Here is a 16,121-nt window from a genome sequence, read left to right on the forward strand (position 1 = left end):
TTAATCAGGTAATAGTTTGCTGTAAGAGAACACTTTTCATTTACACAGTGTGTCTTTCTTACTATTTCTTTTTCCCACAGCACTTAGCCACATGATATCAACTCATTTTTGGAATACGAAAGTAATAGAGATTTCTCCTTTTTTCGAGCCCGCGTGTGTGCGTGTGTGTGCGACTGTGCATGTGCGTGTGTATGCGCGCCTATTTAAAGGTAGGGGCGGACGGCGGCGCGGCCTCTGCGAGCTAAACATTCCGGGTGAAGGAGAGAACAAGGGCTCGCTGAGTGTCGGGGCTGTGGCTGGATGCAGTCGGATCTCCTCACAGGATTCACCGCGCTAGAGTCAAAACACACGAGGTGGGTCGGATATAGGTTTATTAGTTTTAATTATATTTTTAATTTCTCGGCGTGGCGTTTGTTTGACATGGAAATGTTGACGTCACACGTGTGTGGCGATTTAAAAGTTACATAGCTCCCACACATTGTCTGTTAAGAAGAAAGGAGGTTTGCTGCAAAGTTTGGGTGGATTTTTTAATTAGGCTGACATGACATCGGGCTGCAGCGTGATTGGATTTGACCACGTGACTTGGCTTAAAACACTGATTTATTAATTTCCTAATTGACCTGCTTGCTGATATTAATTCGCTACCAACCCTCAAGGCAGCCGCAGACTTATTTAATTCAGGGGGGAGATTTGTCCACGAAGCGCCTCTGTTCTGTTCTCGCGTGGTGTTTTTTTGCAGTGCTTGCTTGCTTTCCTGATTCATCCAGAGAGGGCACCGCACGCTGCTCACTGGCCGCTTGAAATGCTCTGTCACTGGGCTGGCAGCTGCCCAGACTGCATGGGCTGCTGCTGAGTCCCCCTCCATCACAGTTCATACTCACACACACACACACACACACACACACACACACACACACACACACACACACACACACACACACACACACACACACTCAGCCTGGTACCAGCAGCATCTCCTCTCTCCTACCCAGGGGCGGATAGTCATTTCGGGGTCTTTAAGACAAAACACAAGCATGGGGCCCTCCACATCCATTGTTTTCCCCCTTCCCCCTTGTTATTTATCTAACAAAAACCTATGTTTATAACTTGTTTTTTTGTTTAAATGAAATGTATTGGGATGAAGATATGTTCCATAAACAATGTTGCCAAAGCATCACCATACAGTAAGCTACACATTATTGATTTAGCTTAGAGAAACATTAGACACACTAGGATTTCTTTGAAATGAATAGTCACCTTCAACGATTGTGTATTTGTACATCCATAATCGACAACATAATGTATTATCTTTTCTCTATAGGAATGCAATATATAGGGATTTTCTATCTAGCTATAAACAACTTGAGCATGCAAAGCGCATATATCTATAGATAGATAGATAGATAGATAGATAGATAGATAGATAGATAGATATACAGATATACACTCACCGGCCACTTTATTAGGTACACCGGTTCAATGGCTTATAAAAACAAAAAGCTAATCAGCCAATCACGTCAGCAATTTAATGCATTTAGGCATTTAGACGTGGTCAAGACAATGTACTGAAGTCAAACCGAGCATCAGAATGGGGAAGAAAGGGGGTTAAAGTGACTTTGAACGTAGCGTGGTTTATGGTGCACGGCAGGATGGATCTATGCTTTCATGTTGTTTATGCCAAATTCTGAACCTGCCTGAAATCGAGACTCATCAGACCAAGGATGATTTTTCAATCTGCTATTGTCCAATATTGGTGATCCTGTGAGAATTGTAGCTTCAGTTTCCTGTTTTTAGCTGACAGGAGTGGCACCCGGTGGGGTCTTCTGCTGCTGTAGCCCATCTGCTTCATGGTTGGTCGTGTTTTGCGTACTTAGATGGTATTCTGCATACCCTGGTTGTAACGAGTGCTTATTTGAGTTACTGTTGCCTTTCTATCAACTCGAACCAGTATGCTCATCCTCCACTGACCTCTGGCATTTTACGTCCACACAAATGCCGCTTACTGGGTATTTTTTCTTTTTCGGACTATTCTCTGTAAACCCTAGAGATGGTTGTGTGTGAAAATCCCAGTAGATCAGCAGTTTCTGAAATACTCATACCAGCCCTTCTGGCACCCTCAACATTGCCATTTTCAAAGTCACTTAAAACCCCTTTCTTCCTCATTCTGTTGCTCGGTTTTAACTCCAATACATTGTCCCTTCCAGGTCTACATGCCTTAACGCATTGAGTTTATGCCATGAGATTAGCTGATAAGTTATATGTGGATACGTTATGAGCCGTCCAGAGCCCTTAGGTCGTCTGGGACAGGTCTGCTTACAGTCCCCAGAGTTAGGACTAAACGAGGAGAAGCAGCTTTTAGTTTTTATGCATCAAATCTCTGGAACCATCTCCCAGAGAACTTGAGGTCTGCTGCAACTCTCAGCTTTTTTAAATCAAGTCTGAAGACTTTTCTGTTTCCATTTTAACATGTAATTTTTATTTTATATAAATGTTATTCATTCACTTTTAAATGTTTTTTTTCATTCGCTTTTCTGATGTGTGTTGTGTATTTTAATCTTGCCCCTGTAAAGCACTTTGAGTGGCCTTGTGTCTGAATTGTGCTATATAAATAAACTTGCCTTGCCTTGCCTAAACAAGAACATGAACCAAGTGTATTGATTTTTAGAAAAACAATTATTTGGTTGAAAAGTAAAACAAAAACCAACTGAAATGCATATTTTCCCTCAGTTTAATAAGGTGTTTAATGGGGCCCTTGGTAGCTTTGGGGCCCAAGGAGATTGCCTACCTTTTGCCTAACTACAGTATCTCACAAAAGTGAGTATACCCCTCACATTTCTTCAAATATTTCATTATATCTTTTCATGGGACAACACTGAAGATATGACACTTTGATACAATGTAAATAAGTCGGTGTACAGCTTGTATAACAGTGTAAATTGTTGCCAGCAGTTTAGACATTAATGGCTGTGTGTTGAGTTATTTTGAGGGGACAGTACATTTACACTGTTATACGAGCTGTACGCTGACTACTTTACATTGTATCAAAGTGTCATTTCTTCAGTGTTGTCCCATGAAAAGATATAATGAAATGTGAGGGGTGTACTCACTTTTGTGAGCTACTGTAAGTCCTACCTCTGGTCTCACTGTCTGCATGTTTGAGCACTAAACATGTGTCCCTCTTCTTCAACCGGTGAAGCTCATCATGGTGCAGCTGTCTCCTTCCCCTACCCTGGATGTCAGCCCTCCACCTGAGCTCTCTATGGAGGAGGACCAGGGGGACGCGCTGGAGCCTGCTAGCCCCACGCAGGGCTCCCCTGGCGGGCTGAACACCCTCCAGCTCAGCCTGGAGACCTCCACCGCCTACTACGGCTATGAGACCTACATAGAAGACGGACTCATTTGCCTCAAGCACAAGGTCCGCAACCTGGAGAAAAAGAAGGTAGGCTGGGTGGTGACGGGGCAGAGTGGCTAGCAGGTTATAAAATCTGCATTTTGTGACGTGTCTGTCTGTCTGTCTCTGTCTGTCTGTCTGTCTGTGTCTGTCTGTCTGTCTGTCTCTCTCTGCACCCACAGCTGAAACTGGAGGAATACCAGAAGAGACTGAACCGGGGCAAGGCACTGAACAAGGATCAGATGGTGAGACCTGGTTTAAGAGGGATGTTCTGGTGCAAGGATGTAGATTTATAAGCCGTGTGGTGGTCTGAACACAGGGTATGTCCTGGTTGGGTTTGTGTGCTTTTAGTTTTTTTTTGCTCATTTCTTTGTTTTGCAGGCGGCTGTGGAAAAGTACGATGTGGTGATGCACAACCTGGAATTTGCACGGGAGCTGCACCAAACCCTGGACAGCTTGACTCTGAGTGTAAGCATAGGGCAATCTAACTGGGATTCACTTAGCTGTCTTTTAGGCTGTGTTCGGAAAGCCATACTGACGTCCTGCCCCCTACATACTCAACATCTACTACATACTGTCTTAAAGATCGATTGTGTGTGCGAGGTGCGTCGAAACATTCACACTGAAGTATACTCAAGCAATAAAGAATTTCTTCTTATGAGATTCCGGCTGTTTAGACGCTGTTTAGCGTATTACCGCCCTCCACAGGTTAGATATAGAACTAGATTTTTACATACAGTCCTTTGTTGTGCAGGAAATGCAGAATTGTAAATAATATAAAAAAAACTTGTTGTTTGAAAAGACGCAATGCATTGTGGGGCGGTTGAGTAGGAAAAGTATCCAATCGATCCATATCCAAAATCTTCCCAGAAGTAAGTACTCATCCGGGCATTTCTCGCCTACCCAAACTCGCATACACAACCGTCACATACTCAAATTGACGTCAAAATGAGTATGAGTAGGACATTACTATGGCTTTCAGAACACAGACTTAGTGTGAGAGCTCGGCTTAAAAGTAATTTTACATCCCACTGGAGGCTAAATCGGATTTACCCCGCTACCTCTTCTCTCAGTGCATGCCTTGCTTCGAGGCACGAGAGGCCAAGTCACTACTTTGGTTCACAAAGAGTGTCCAGATACACTTCTGAAGCTTAAGGTTCCAATAAACAAAATAAGATGACAAAATTAATTTCATTTCATCATTTTCTTTTGAAACATTGTTTTAAATTGGCAAAACGAGGATAAAAAAAAAATCTGTGTTCATACACACCCTCGACTCTGTAAACGGCTATGTTAACAAAAGGGTGGCCAGCAACATGGCAGTTTTTTTTTACAGAGCCTAGGCTGTGTATTAACACTGGATTTTCTTTTCAGCACAGACAGACAGACAGACAGACAGACAGACAGACGATCGTGAGGAGTATCGCTGATTTTGACAACAGCTTTTCTCCAGAATCGCTTACTCCACCTTTTTTTAAAGACGATAAACTATTTTGTGAACTGAACAGGTGTCGTTTGACATGTTTTCTTTCTTTCTTTCTTTCTTTGACCCTGCAGTTGCTGCAAGCCCAGAGGAAGGCTGTGAAGAAGGAGCAGGTGTGTGTGGCGGAGGCTGAGCGGAGGCGCCTGGGCACGGTGCTCCAGGTCCAGTATGTGCTCCACAGTGTGGGGCTGGAGCACGTCCACAGAGACCTGCTGCATGGCCACAACCAGGCTCCACACCTCCCCGCCACACTGCTGCACAGCCTGGGTCAGCTCGCTGCAATGCTGGGGGTCAAGAGGGACCACGCACTGAGGTGAGTGACGGGTCGTCGTAAGAACCCCTCTTATATGTCTGTTGGTAGAAGAAAGACTCTTGAGCTGGGTAACGTTGTATAGTTTCAATATCTATGCAGATGCCGATTTTTTTTCTATAGCAATTTTATGAAATCCATTTTGACAAGATGACGTTATACAAATTTTAAAATAAAAAACTTTTATTTTTCCATTTTTTTTTTGCTGCTCCTAATAAATCAAAATCTAAATAAGCTGAAATAGAACTGCATTCAGATTGGCACAAATGGCCGATCTCTTGAGCCACTGCAGCTCCAACTAAGTATAAGAGCAAGAAGGAACTAAATGGAAACGATACAGAGTGAATCAGTGAAACAATAAAAAAAATGACAGTCGGTATGTAAGACTCCTGGATGGCTCCACACAGCCAATCACCAGTACTTTTACATCTTGGGTGATGAGATTAACCCCTTAGGGATTGAAATATGGTATTGAACGACAAGAAATTTTTCAATATTGGGTATGGATGCATTTTGGTGGTCTGTGCCAAAAAGTATCAAGCTTCCATCCCCAGCCCTCCTCACAGAACAATAGTGCTGAAGGTAATGCATACTGTTGACGTTTCCCCCGCGTCCCACCCTGACTACCTAGATTTGTTCTGTTCAGATGCTGCTGCGTGCAACGATCAGAATTCAGTGTGTCCCTACTGCTTTTTGGTTGTATTTATTAAGTGTAAATGGGGGGTGAGTTCTGTTTTGGATTTAGGACAAAGTGTAATTGAAGTCGCACAGCTGGAAGTACAGTCAAAATAAGAATGGAAAGGTTTAAGTGCTTATTCTAGCATAGTCCTGTGTTACAGATCTGTGTGTGTGTGTACTGAGAAAAAAAATCCAGGGTTAATACACAACCAAGGCTCTGAAAACTGGTATGTAACCAAAAGGATGCCACTGTAGCTAACGGCATGCCAGCTTACTGAGCCTAGGCTGTGTATTAAAACTGGATTTTTATTTTCAACACATGTACACAGTTAAACAATAAAGTGTATGCAAATAGAAGTTGGATCTGAAACAAAGCCTATAGCCTTTTACAACTAGTTTAACATGAGCTCTCCTCCATGTTGACTGTGCTGTAGTTTAGAGGAGCAGATGCAGAGAGCGGCCCTGGTCTACCTGGACCTAATGGAGGGGAAAAACAAGCCGGTGGCGGGTTCCACATGTGAGCGCGCGCACACACACACACACACACACACACACACACACACACACACACACACACACACACAGACACAGACACAGACACAGACACAGACACAGACACAGACACAGACACAGACACAGACACAGACACAGACACAGACACAGACACAGACACAGACACAGACACAGACAGACACAGAGACACACACACACTACTGTAGTTTGGAGACCTGCCTTTTCTTTTTTTTATGCAGCTGAGCAAAGTCATACTGAGATATAACCTTTACTACAACCTCCTGATAAGATGTCAGTCTGGTTCCATTGTTACAATATTTATATCGTATGAAATGTTCAGGGAGAGTCGAGTTATCAAAATTTGTTTTGAAAGAACTAAACAATGTGTGCACTTTTCTTGGAGGCGAAGGAAATAGTTTGATCGACTAGATTTAGATGCTTGGGGATACATGGGTGGCTTGTTGTACACCCTGACGGAAAGCTCATGTTTCTTACTAGGCTTACACTTATTTTTAGCAATGTATCTGCTTTTGTTAGGTCTCTTTTATTGAGAACGATGATATTGCGACAGAAATGGCTACCAAACTGTAACTTACCCTGTGTTCCAAATCGCGTACCTTTTCTTTTCTTTTCACTACACTACATACTCAAGTACAGAATAGTTTTAGGGCCACAGGAGAGAAACAAATTCGGATAAGGAAGATTTATTTTTGCATTATGTTGAGAAATGTCAAGAATAAAGATGAATACTCTAAAATACTATTGGAGTTAGTGGGGCATTTATGTATTTTCAGCATACTACAATTGATGTGCATTTATTGGGACATCCTAAATCTTTTTCTGGCGTACTAAATAGTAGAAAGTAAGGGGATTGGAACGCAAGTTTTGTCTAATCTGACGTGGGGTTTTACTTTTGTAACTGATTGTCTAGTCAAGCTGTTGAAAAAGGAGCTCACCAGGCTGTTGACCTGCAACTACTTCAGTCGTCTCCCTCCTCCACCCACCAAGTCTCCAGAGGCGCCGCTGAGCTCAGCTAGCCTCAGCAGTAAGCTCATGTTAATATGTTGTGTTCATACTCACTCACTCACTCACTCACTCAGCTTTACTTGTAAGGACACTCATTGACATAATGCATTCCCTTACCCTAACCATCAAAACAAATTGCCTACCTATACCCAATTTATACCGATCCTGGGATTCATAACCCAGTGTTAACCCTAAAACAGCTACTTTTTAAAGGCATGTCCCAAAGTGAAGACGGAAAAATGTCCTCACTTTCCAAGAATGTCTTCAATCCTAAAGTCAAAAACTCAAATTTGTTCTCGTGTGTGTGTGTGTGTGTTTCCAATCAGAAAACTCAGAGGCAGTGTGTAAACGTGTTTGACAGAACGTGAACTTGTATTAATTTTTGTAACGTGTGAGAATTTCCGACGAAAAATACAGATTTGGTGTGCAAGAGCCTTTACTGTTGCTGTTAATGGAGGTTTAGGATTAGAATAAATAGTGCAGTGTAAAATGAATGTATACTTTTTCTTTTCTTTTTGCCTAGTCTGAATGTGGATAGGTGCACATTACTATTTTCTCTTCTCCTCTTTTCAGCCACACCAAAGTCAAAACCAAAAGAAGTTTCTAAAGAGGTAAGACCTATAATGTGTTTTTTTTTCTTTTTTTTTCTAAGTTTTATGTCACTGCTGTGAGGCTGTAAGCATGCTCCACCATCCACTGATGCTCCGTTGGTGATATGGCAGTTTTTCAACAGATTGTACCTGACTACTGACCTGGCTCCCCCTCCCCCCACACAGAAGTGGAAGGAGGACTTCCCCAGCCTGAGGGCTCGCGAGCCTCCAGACAGCTGGGAGACAGAGGCCTCCGACGGGGCCGCCTCACCCCGAGCTACGGCCCCTAAACCCTGCAGAGGAGCAGCCAAGTTCATCCCCAAAGTCCCCGTTACCACCACCAAGAAACAGTCTGCTGGGGACCGCAAACAGGTGAGGTATGGTCAGAACCCCTCTTGGCACAGGACTGGACACTGCAATTTAGATCGAAGGGAAACTTATGTTATACAATCTGGTTTCTACATTGAATTAAATTTAATCAACGCTTGTTGTCAAAATCATTTTGTCAGTGCGAATCTCCTCACGATCTGCTACCTGTCTGTACTGTGTTGATAAAAAAAAACGTATTAATATATAGCGTAGGCCTAGGCTCTGTAAACTAGTATGTAAACAAAGGAAGCCAACACTTCAGTTTCTGATGGCGTTTTCTAGCTAAGGTTGACGATAAATGTAGTCGATACAAAATACATTAAAACAGTTGTTTTTTTGTTTCTTTGGCATTTTTATGCTTTATTGATAGTGTAGAGACAGAGTTGAAATGGGGCAGAGAGGGGAGTGACATCCAGAGTACGACCGCGGGCTGGACTCGAACCCGGGTCCGCTGCTGGCCGAGGCCCATGGGGGGGACGCCCTACCAACTGAGCTAACAGCGCCCCCATTAAAACAATTGTTTACTCAAATTCATCTCTCGAATGCATGTGTTCACATTCACATCATGTAGTCAAGTTTGGGTGCTTAACTCCAAACTTATTCAAAGGTATTTGCCATTCCAGTACGACAGGTAATTGAAATCCCAATGTTACACTATGTAGTTGCAGCAGTTTCTTCCGAAATTCATTATCTAGCTACGACACGTGTTGGAGAAGATGCCTCTGTATGCTTTTAACGGACAGTTTGTACAACGTGTGGCAAAGGTCTTTTTATACCTGGTTCAAATGGCCGCACTCAAGAGGATGAAGCAATGGGTCACAGCCTCCTCCCAGGTCAATAATTCAGCTCATACTGTACAGTTATCCATCTTCAGGGTGAGCTCGCAAGGGACAGAAAATGAGCATCTGTATTTTTTTTAAATATAAATTGTTAGCTAGTCTGACTAGTAAGGCCATTGTATGGGATTAATGCAATGTTGTCGTTCAACAATAGTTTCCTCCACACAATAAATGACGCGTGATCTTCTCCCCAGAGAAAAGAGAGGAGAGCCAAGGGAGAGCAACAGGCCAAGTCGGTGAGTATATAAATGACAAAAACGCATTGAAATGTACTTCTCTACTGTGAACAACATTACACACACTCCTAATACGACTCCTCACAGGCTGTTAACATGGACATGCCTGTGGAGGGTTTCAAATCTCCGTCTGCCTTACCCAAAGACCCCATCCTGAGGAGGCAGCACCTAGAAGACCTCATGACCCAGATCCACGGCTCCTTCAGTTTCATGCAGGTGGGAGTTTGGTGGCCTGACACCAGCCTGATTTTTGCACCAGCTTCACAATAATTTTTTTCCCTATAGATCAGTCTGGCCTTTTTTCCAATCTCCAGCCCTCTGATTGGTTCATGTAGTCGTCAATCTAGCTTCCAGTCAGCCCGTGCCCTCCCTACTTTCCATCCGTTAGTGGTTGTTGATGTCGACATGGATCGACGAATATACTCGTGAGATATGGCTGGTCTCACAAGGCTACATTTGAGTGAACCAATCGGAAGCTTGCATCCCGGCCATTTGTGGACCTGACTCCTCCCCACGGATATTGGAAAAAGTCCAGGCTGATCTGCTGGAGAGAAACAACCCTGCATTCTGAATCACATACTTTCTTTTTACTACACTACATATTGAAGTACACTAGAGTTTTAGGGCCACAGACGGAAAAAATTATCAGATAAGGATTCTTTTTTTTCATTATGTCAAGAATAAAGACTGAATACTGAGTTAGTTGGGCATATATGCATCTTCAGCATACTACAATTGACGTGCCTGTATTGGGACATCTAAATCTTTTTCTGGCCTACTAAATAGTAGGGAAGTATGGCTATTGGAACGCAGGGAAGTGTGAATCTGGCGAGATCAGACTGGTCTAGGAGTTTGGCTGTGTTGCCAGATGAGACTATGGTTTGAGTATCAAATTGAAGTCTTTTTCAAATGATCCTGTCATGATCAGGACTCTCTACTAGACGGTGAAAGCCCGCCCACTGATGGCCACCCCAGACTGAAGAGACGGCCCTCTGGATCTCCCTCTCCTCTGGGTAACTCGGAACAAGTTGTTGAGCGATTGAGTCAAATCAAATCCATGTAAAAATGTTTGTTTAGGTGTTGAATATAATTTTCTTTTTTTTCTTCTTCTCAGATGTCCTGCCCAAAGCGATGCATGTAAGCTGTCATTTTTTGCCTCTTTAATTTTTGATCATTTGATTCTGAGTTAAATTTAAAATCCCTCTGACTTCACTTTACCCTTTCTCCCCCCACACACACACTCAGTCCACTCCACTGCCTACCAGACTTCTGGAGCGCAAAGCCAGTCCAACAAATGGAGAGCAATGCTTGGAGACCTGTGATCTGGAGCTTTCTTCAAAGGACCTAGCTCATGTAAGCAGCAGCAGCAGCACACTAGCTTATGAGATGCAACATGTTTGTGAAAGGCTGCCCTTCTTAATGGTTTAACGTTGTCTTGTCTCTGCAGGAACCACTGCCGTTTACTGACGGAAATAAGTTTCCTTCACCACCGCTATATCGCAGAGAGTCCACCATCTCCGTCAGTCTGGAGAAGAGCTGTCCTCGTGTAAAGGAACACTCTTATAAGAATATCTTTATCGTATAGCACCTTTTTAAAAAAAAAAAAAAAAAAAAAAAAAAAAAGCAAATCCAAAACGTATACGAGCAATCTATATATACACATCATTGTGATTTGTGAAAAAAGGGAAGAGCAGCAAATGCAATAAACAAAATTAAAAAGGTGCAAGGGTAGAAAGACAATGAGACGGATGAGAAAAAGACGGCATCACTTAAAAGCAATTCCATAAAAATGTGATGTGATTTTAAAAGAAGTTACTGATTCTTGGCCATGACAGTTATACACTTTTACACATATGAAGCGTTTTCTGGTTTCCTCAGACACCGGTAACAAAGTCCGGGAAGCAGTCCCCCTGTAATGGGGCGACATCCTCCAGAGCCAGCCCATCATCCCCAGGGCAGACCTTCTCTACGCCCCCCACCAGAAGAACTCTGACATCTGCACAGTTTCAGAACATTCAGTCGGCAAGTCCTACCACAGCTAAGCATCATTCTCTTCTGCTTTTGGGTTCTAATAGTCTCTTCTTAAAGGAATTATTATTTTTTTTTTTAAATGTTTTTTTTTTTTTTTTTTTAGCTTGTCTTACATTCTGGTTCAAGACTATACGACAGAAATCATTCCGTTAATTGTGCATGCATTTTTTGAAAAAGAAATGGGCAAATCGCTCATTAGCCTAGTGCACATACTGGTAGTCAATGGGAGCGTTAGCCTGTCTCCGCCAACAGTCAGAAGATACACTTTACAACGTCACTAAATGCTCCTCTCTTGTTGGGACTTGTTTATTTAGCACGTTATGTTGTGCTCTATATTTTTACGCTTAATGTCATTATAGAAAATACTGGAAGGAATCCCGGGACATTGTAACTCGTGATGCCTCTAAGCTATAGTGCGTAACTTTTTCACGTAAATGAATATCGGTTAAATTCAAGCCATTGCCATAAGACGTGACAGAATGTATTTTCGGCTCCACAAAACTTTCTGTATATCTCAGTATGGCGGCATTTACAAACTTGTGTCGACCCGAACACTGGCTCAAGAAGCGCCCACGAAATGTTTCAGTTGTTGATTCAACTGCTCGGAAATAAACTGGACATACAGCATAAGGTATAAAATCCATGCGCGATCAGCGAAGGCTTAATTAGTGTATGTGTGTCGAGTGTTGTTGTTATGACTCAGAATTCATCAGCGGGCGACAGAAGTTCCGCAGTATAGTTTTAATAAGATCTAAACTCAATGTGACATCTTCTGTTCAGATCCGACTGGGGCTTTGCACATGTTCTGCCAGCCCATTCTTCTATGTCCCACTATCTTCCCACTGTAGGTTTTCAAGGTGAACCCCTCCTTACCTCAGAATGTAGAATTGAACTACAAACCGGACTCCACCGCTTTCGCTGAGCCCAGCTACAGCACTGCAAGCACACAAACGCCACCTGAGTTTGCGCTCTCAGACGAGGAACTACAGTCAGGTATGAAGTTCCTAACGGAAGAATAAAGTTCTTTGAATTGAATTGAATTATATTTGTCTCAAATAATTTTGGGTTCCTAATCTTTTAACCCACTTGGACCTCATGCCTCGTTTCCACTGATCAGCACAGTTCGGTTCAGCAGGGCACGGTAACCCTAGATCTGGCTTGTTTCCACTGCCGACAGCACCCTTACTTGGTGGGTGGGGTTTATGCCGGACGGAGATAGCTATGGTCAGAGTATATACAGTCCATGGGTCAGAGCAGATGAACGGAGCTGGCCACGTCAGAAGGACACATTTTTAGCCCGCTGATTTACTCGATGAGGGGGCTGCGTGCTGCCATTTTTCTCTAAACGCAAGACTTTTGCCGATGCGCCTACACGGGGCAGTTTGTCTATCACACAGGACATTTTTCTGTTGACCAATCAACGGACTGCAGGGTGAAGCTCCACCCTTTTGGGACGAAAGGGTGACAAATAGGTGTGGCTTGCGTACCGAACCGCAACACTCAGTGGAAACGAGGCGCTAGACGGTAGCAACGACAACGTCCTAATCTCATGCTGCAATCGTCTCTGCAGTGTACCAGTCAGATTATACGGTGGGTAATGGCGGAGAGAGCTTCCTGTCCCCTGGCCAATCGAGTGGCAGCTTGGGTCGACCGGTTCAGTCTTACTACGCCCGAGGACCTGCCAGAGGTATGGCCCGCGGAGGCAAGGGACACACACAAAGCTTTCGCTCTTGGGGTTGGCATCCAGGTATCTATCCTCTTTCCTTTCCCCTCTTTTCTGGGTTTCCACAACTGCTGCATGTCTCTCTCCTTTCCCCTTTTTTGATCTGTTCAGGATTAAGGTGCTGTAAAGTAGACTTCTTGTCACATCCTGGTGAAAGCTCAGACTGAAATGAATCTTACTGAAGCGTAATGCTTATTTCCAATCCCCTAGGAGGATCCTACATCCCCCAGAGTCATTTGAGGGACTCTGGCCCGCTCCTTTATGCTGCTAGAGTAAGTATATCCCTTTTGTACTCTATGTAGTAGCACTATTGGCACTGGACTGAAGAAGTACTGTGACTAGCTTAATAAGAATAGTCCCTGCATTCCAATCCCCATATTTCCATACTATTAAGTATGCCAGAAAAAGATTCAGGATGTCCCAATAGATGCAAGTCAATTGTAGTATGCTGAAAATACATAAATGCTCCAATAGCATTTTGGAGTATTTGTCTTTTATTCTTGACATTTCTTGACAAAAAAAAAACTTCCTTATCTGATTTTTTTTCTCTCCTGTGGCCCTTAAACTCGTCTGTACTTTAGTATGCAGTGTAGTAAAAAGAAAGGGTATGTGATTTGGAACGCAGGGAAAATCTTATTTGTCACTGGCTCGATTGCAGCAAACTTATAAAAATCTGAATCCTCACGCCTATGCCAAAATCCGTGCTTCGTTAAAGGACACAGTGTGTGTGTAAACGTATTCGCGTGTAGGCTGTTTAAATGTTTTTTTTTATAAATATATATTTTATTAATCATTTTTCAACACAACACAGACAAGCACATATAAAAGACGGAATTCAACAAAACAAAAACAAAAAACAAAAAAAGACAGCCAGCACTAACTCAGCACAAAGAAAATACTGAAGATGTGCATACAACACAAGTTAGGCTGTTTGAAATGTTTAATTAGACTATCGAGAGAAAGAAGTGAGAAATATTCTCACTTTCCAGTCTGCCTACATACATCTGGTTGGTCTTATGTTCTATAGTTCTGACCACAATTCCTGGCTGTAACAATGAAGGTAAAATGATTACCCGAACTCACCTTGTAAACATCCATCAGTTTATAGACCTCAGCTTTGGGTCCACAGAAAGTCTGAACGTGCTCATGCTCCTAGCATTTTTGCTAAATCTCAGCAATTGCTTTGCTCAAACTTAAAGAAACTATATGGCCAGAATGATTAAGAAACAAGGCCCCTGGGTGTGTTGAACAGATGTATCCAAATGAAATCTATTTTTTTTTTAAGGTAGAGAAACCATGGTGCTAATAAATGGTGCTATGTTGCAATGCTTAGTATGCTATCAAGAAAATCATCAGTGTCCCTGCGTTCCAATCCCCATACTTCCCTACTATTTAGTATGCCAGAAAGAGATTTAGGATGTCCCAATACATGCACGTCAATTATCGTGTGCGGAAAATACCCAGATGCCCCACAACCCCAATAGCACTTTGGAGAAATCGTCTTTCGACATAATGAAAAAAAATATTCATTAACTGATTTTGTTTTCTCTCTTGTGGCCCTAAAACTTTACTTTAGTATGTAGTGTAGTAAAAAGAAAAAGTATGTGATTTGGAACGCAGGGTGTTTTTTGCTGCTTTGCCTCCATATGTTTTATTGTCCCTTCCTGTGGTATTTTTTTGCAGGACTCTGGATACCAACACGGCTACAGGCGTGGAGGAGGGAGACATACCTCTATTGGTAAGAACACAAGCGCTAACTCTAATCATTCAGGGAACAACTTCTGCAGCAATCACCACCTTACGATCTTCCCTAAAAGACAGTCTCATGAAGGGATATGCAGTGTTTATTTTTTGGACACCACACCATAAACAGTTTTCTAGTAGAAACCCAAATGACCTTTTTTTGAACATGAAATTGAGCATAATGTGACATTTTAACCTTTTCTTCTGTCTGCACTGTGCAGGAGCCTGGAGCGACTCTTCCCAGGTGAGCAGCCCGGACCGGGATAGAACCTTCACCATGGTGGACTCTGGTCAGGGGGACTCGCTGTCGGTTACCCTGGAGGTCCCTCTCACCCCGCACGGCCACCACCAACACAACCAGACCGCCACCCTGCTTCCCATGCAGCTCTACCCGCTGTCTCAGCCTCTGAGAGTGGCTTTCACCGCCTCTCGCACGGCCAACTTTGCCCCGGGCAACCTGGACCAGCCCATCGTGTTCGACCAGCTGCACAGCAACCTGGGGGAGATGTACGACACCCACCTCGGTCGCTTCACCTGCCCCGCCAGCGGCACCTACGTCTTCCTCTTCCACATCCTGAAGCTGGCCGTCAACGTGCCGCTCTACATCAACCTGATGTGTAACCAGGAGGTCATGGTGTCGGCCTACGCCAACGACGGAGCGCCCGACCACGAGACGGCCAGCAACCACGCCATCCTGCCCCTGCTCCAGGGGGACCAGGTCTGGCTCCGCTTGCACCGCGGCGCCATCTATGGCAGCACCTGGAAGTACAGCACCTTCTCGGGCTTCATGCTTTACCAGGATTGAACTCGTCTGAAAACAAATGGGCCTCCTCTCTCTCGCTGATTGCTTTGTACCGATTGGTGATTAAAGCTGACATTGTGGTCCGGCTGCATGCGGCGCCATTTTCTTTTCCTTTTCTTTATTCTTTATATTATTTATTATTATTTATTTATAACCAGATTTGTCAGCGGCCAAATGGTATGAACGCTACTCCGTATAGTCATTCTCTACATTTGAAATGAATGGGGGCTGTGACTGCTTGACATAAACCAAATGTACTATGATTCACTTTGAATGTGTAGTTGATGATGGAGGTGCCCCCACCCTGTGACTGACACTAGTACAACTGGATAACATGTCGTCATGCTGTACATCCTCCTAGCACCTGTTTAGCACACGGGTCACTGA

The 16,121-nt window shown here is 43.4% G+C and overlaps 1 protein-coding gene across 1 annotated transcript; it reads left to right on the forward strand.

Moving 5' to 3' along the window:
• Positions 1-3,202: 3,202 nt before the first annotated feature.
• caprin2 (caprin family member 2) lies at positions 3,203-15,766 on the forward strand (the record flags this gene model as incomplete). Its single annotated transcript, XM_080051540.1, has 21 exons — positions 3,203-3,439; positions 3,574-3,636; positions 3,773-3,859; positions 4,949-5,187; positions 6,297-6,379; positions 7,307-7,420; positions 7,975-8,012; positions 8,178-8,363; positions 9,056-9,235; positions 9,394-9,435; positions 9,523-9,651; positions 10,364-10,478; positions 10,550-10,572; positions 10,681-10,788; positions 10,883-10,981; positions 11,314-11,457; positions 12,315-12,459; positions 13,037-13,213; positions 13,400-13,461; positions 14,873-14,927; positions 15,154-15,766. 21 exons carry the CDS (start codon positions 3,203-3,205, stop codon positions 15,735-15,737), a joined length of 2,910 nt encoding a protein of 969 aa, XP_079907666.1. The 3' UTR covers positions 15,738-15,766.
• Positions 15,767-16,121: the final 355 nt, after the last annotated feature.

This window comes from Ammodytes marinus (genome assembly GCF_949987685.1).
Source record: "Ammodytes marinus genome assembly, chromosome: 22".
In the NCBI taxonomy this organism is placed as follows: domain Eukaryota; kingdom Metazoa; phylum Chordata; class Actinopteri; order Uranoscopiformes; family Ammodytidae; genus Ammodytes; species Ammodytes marinus.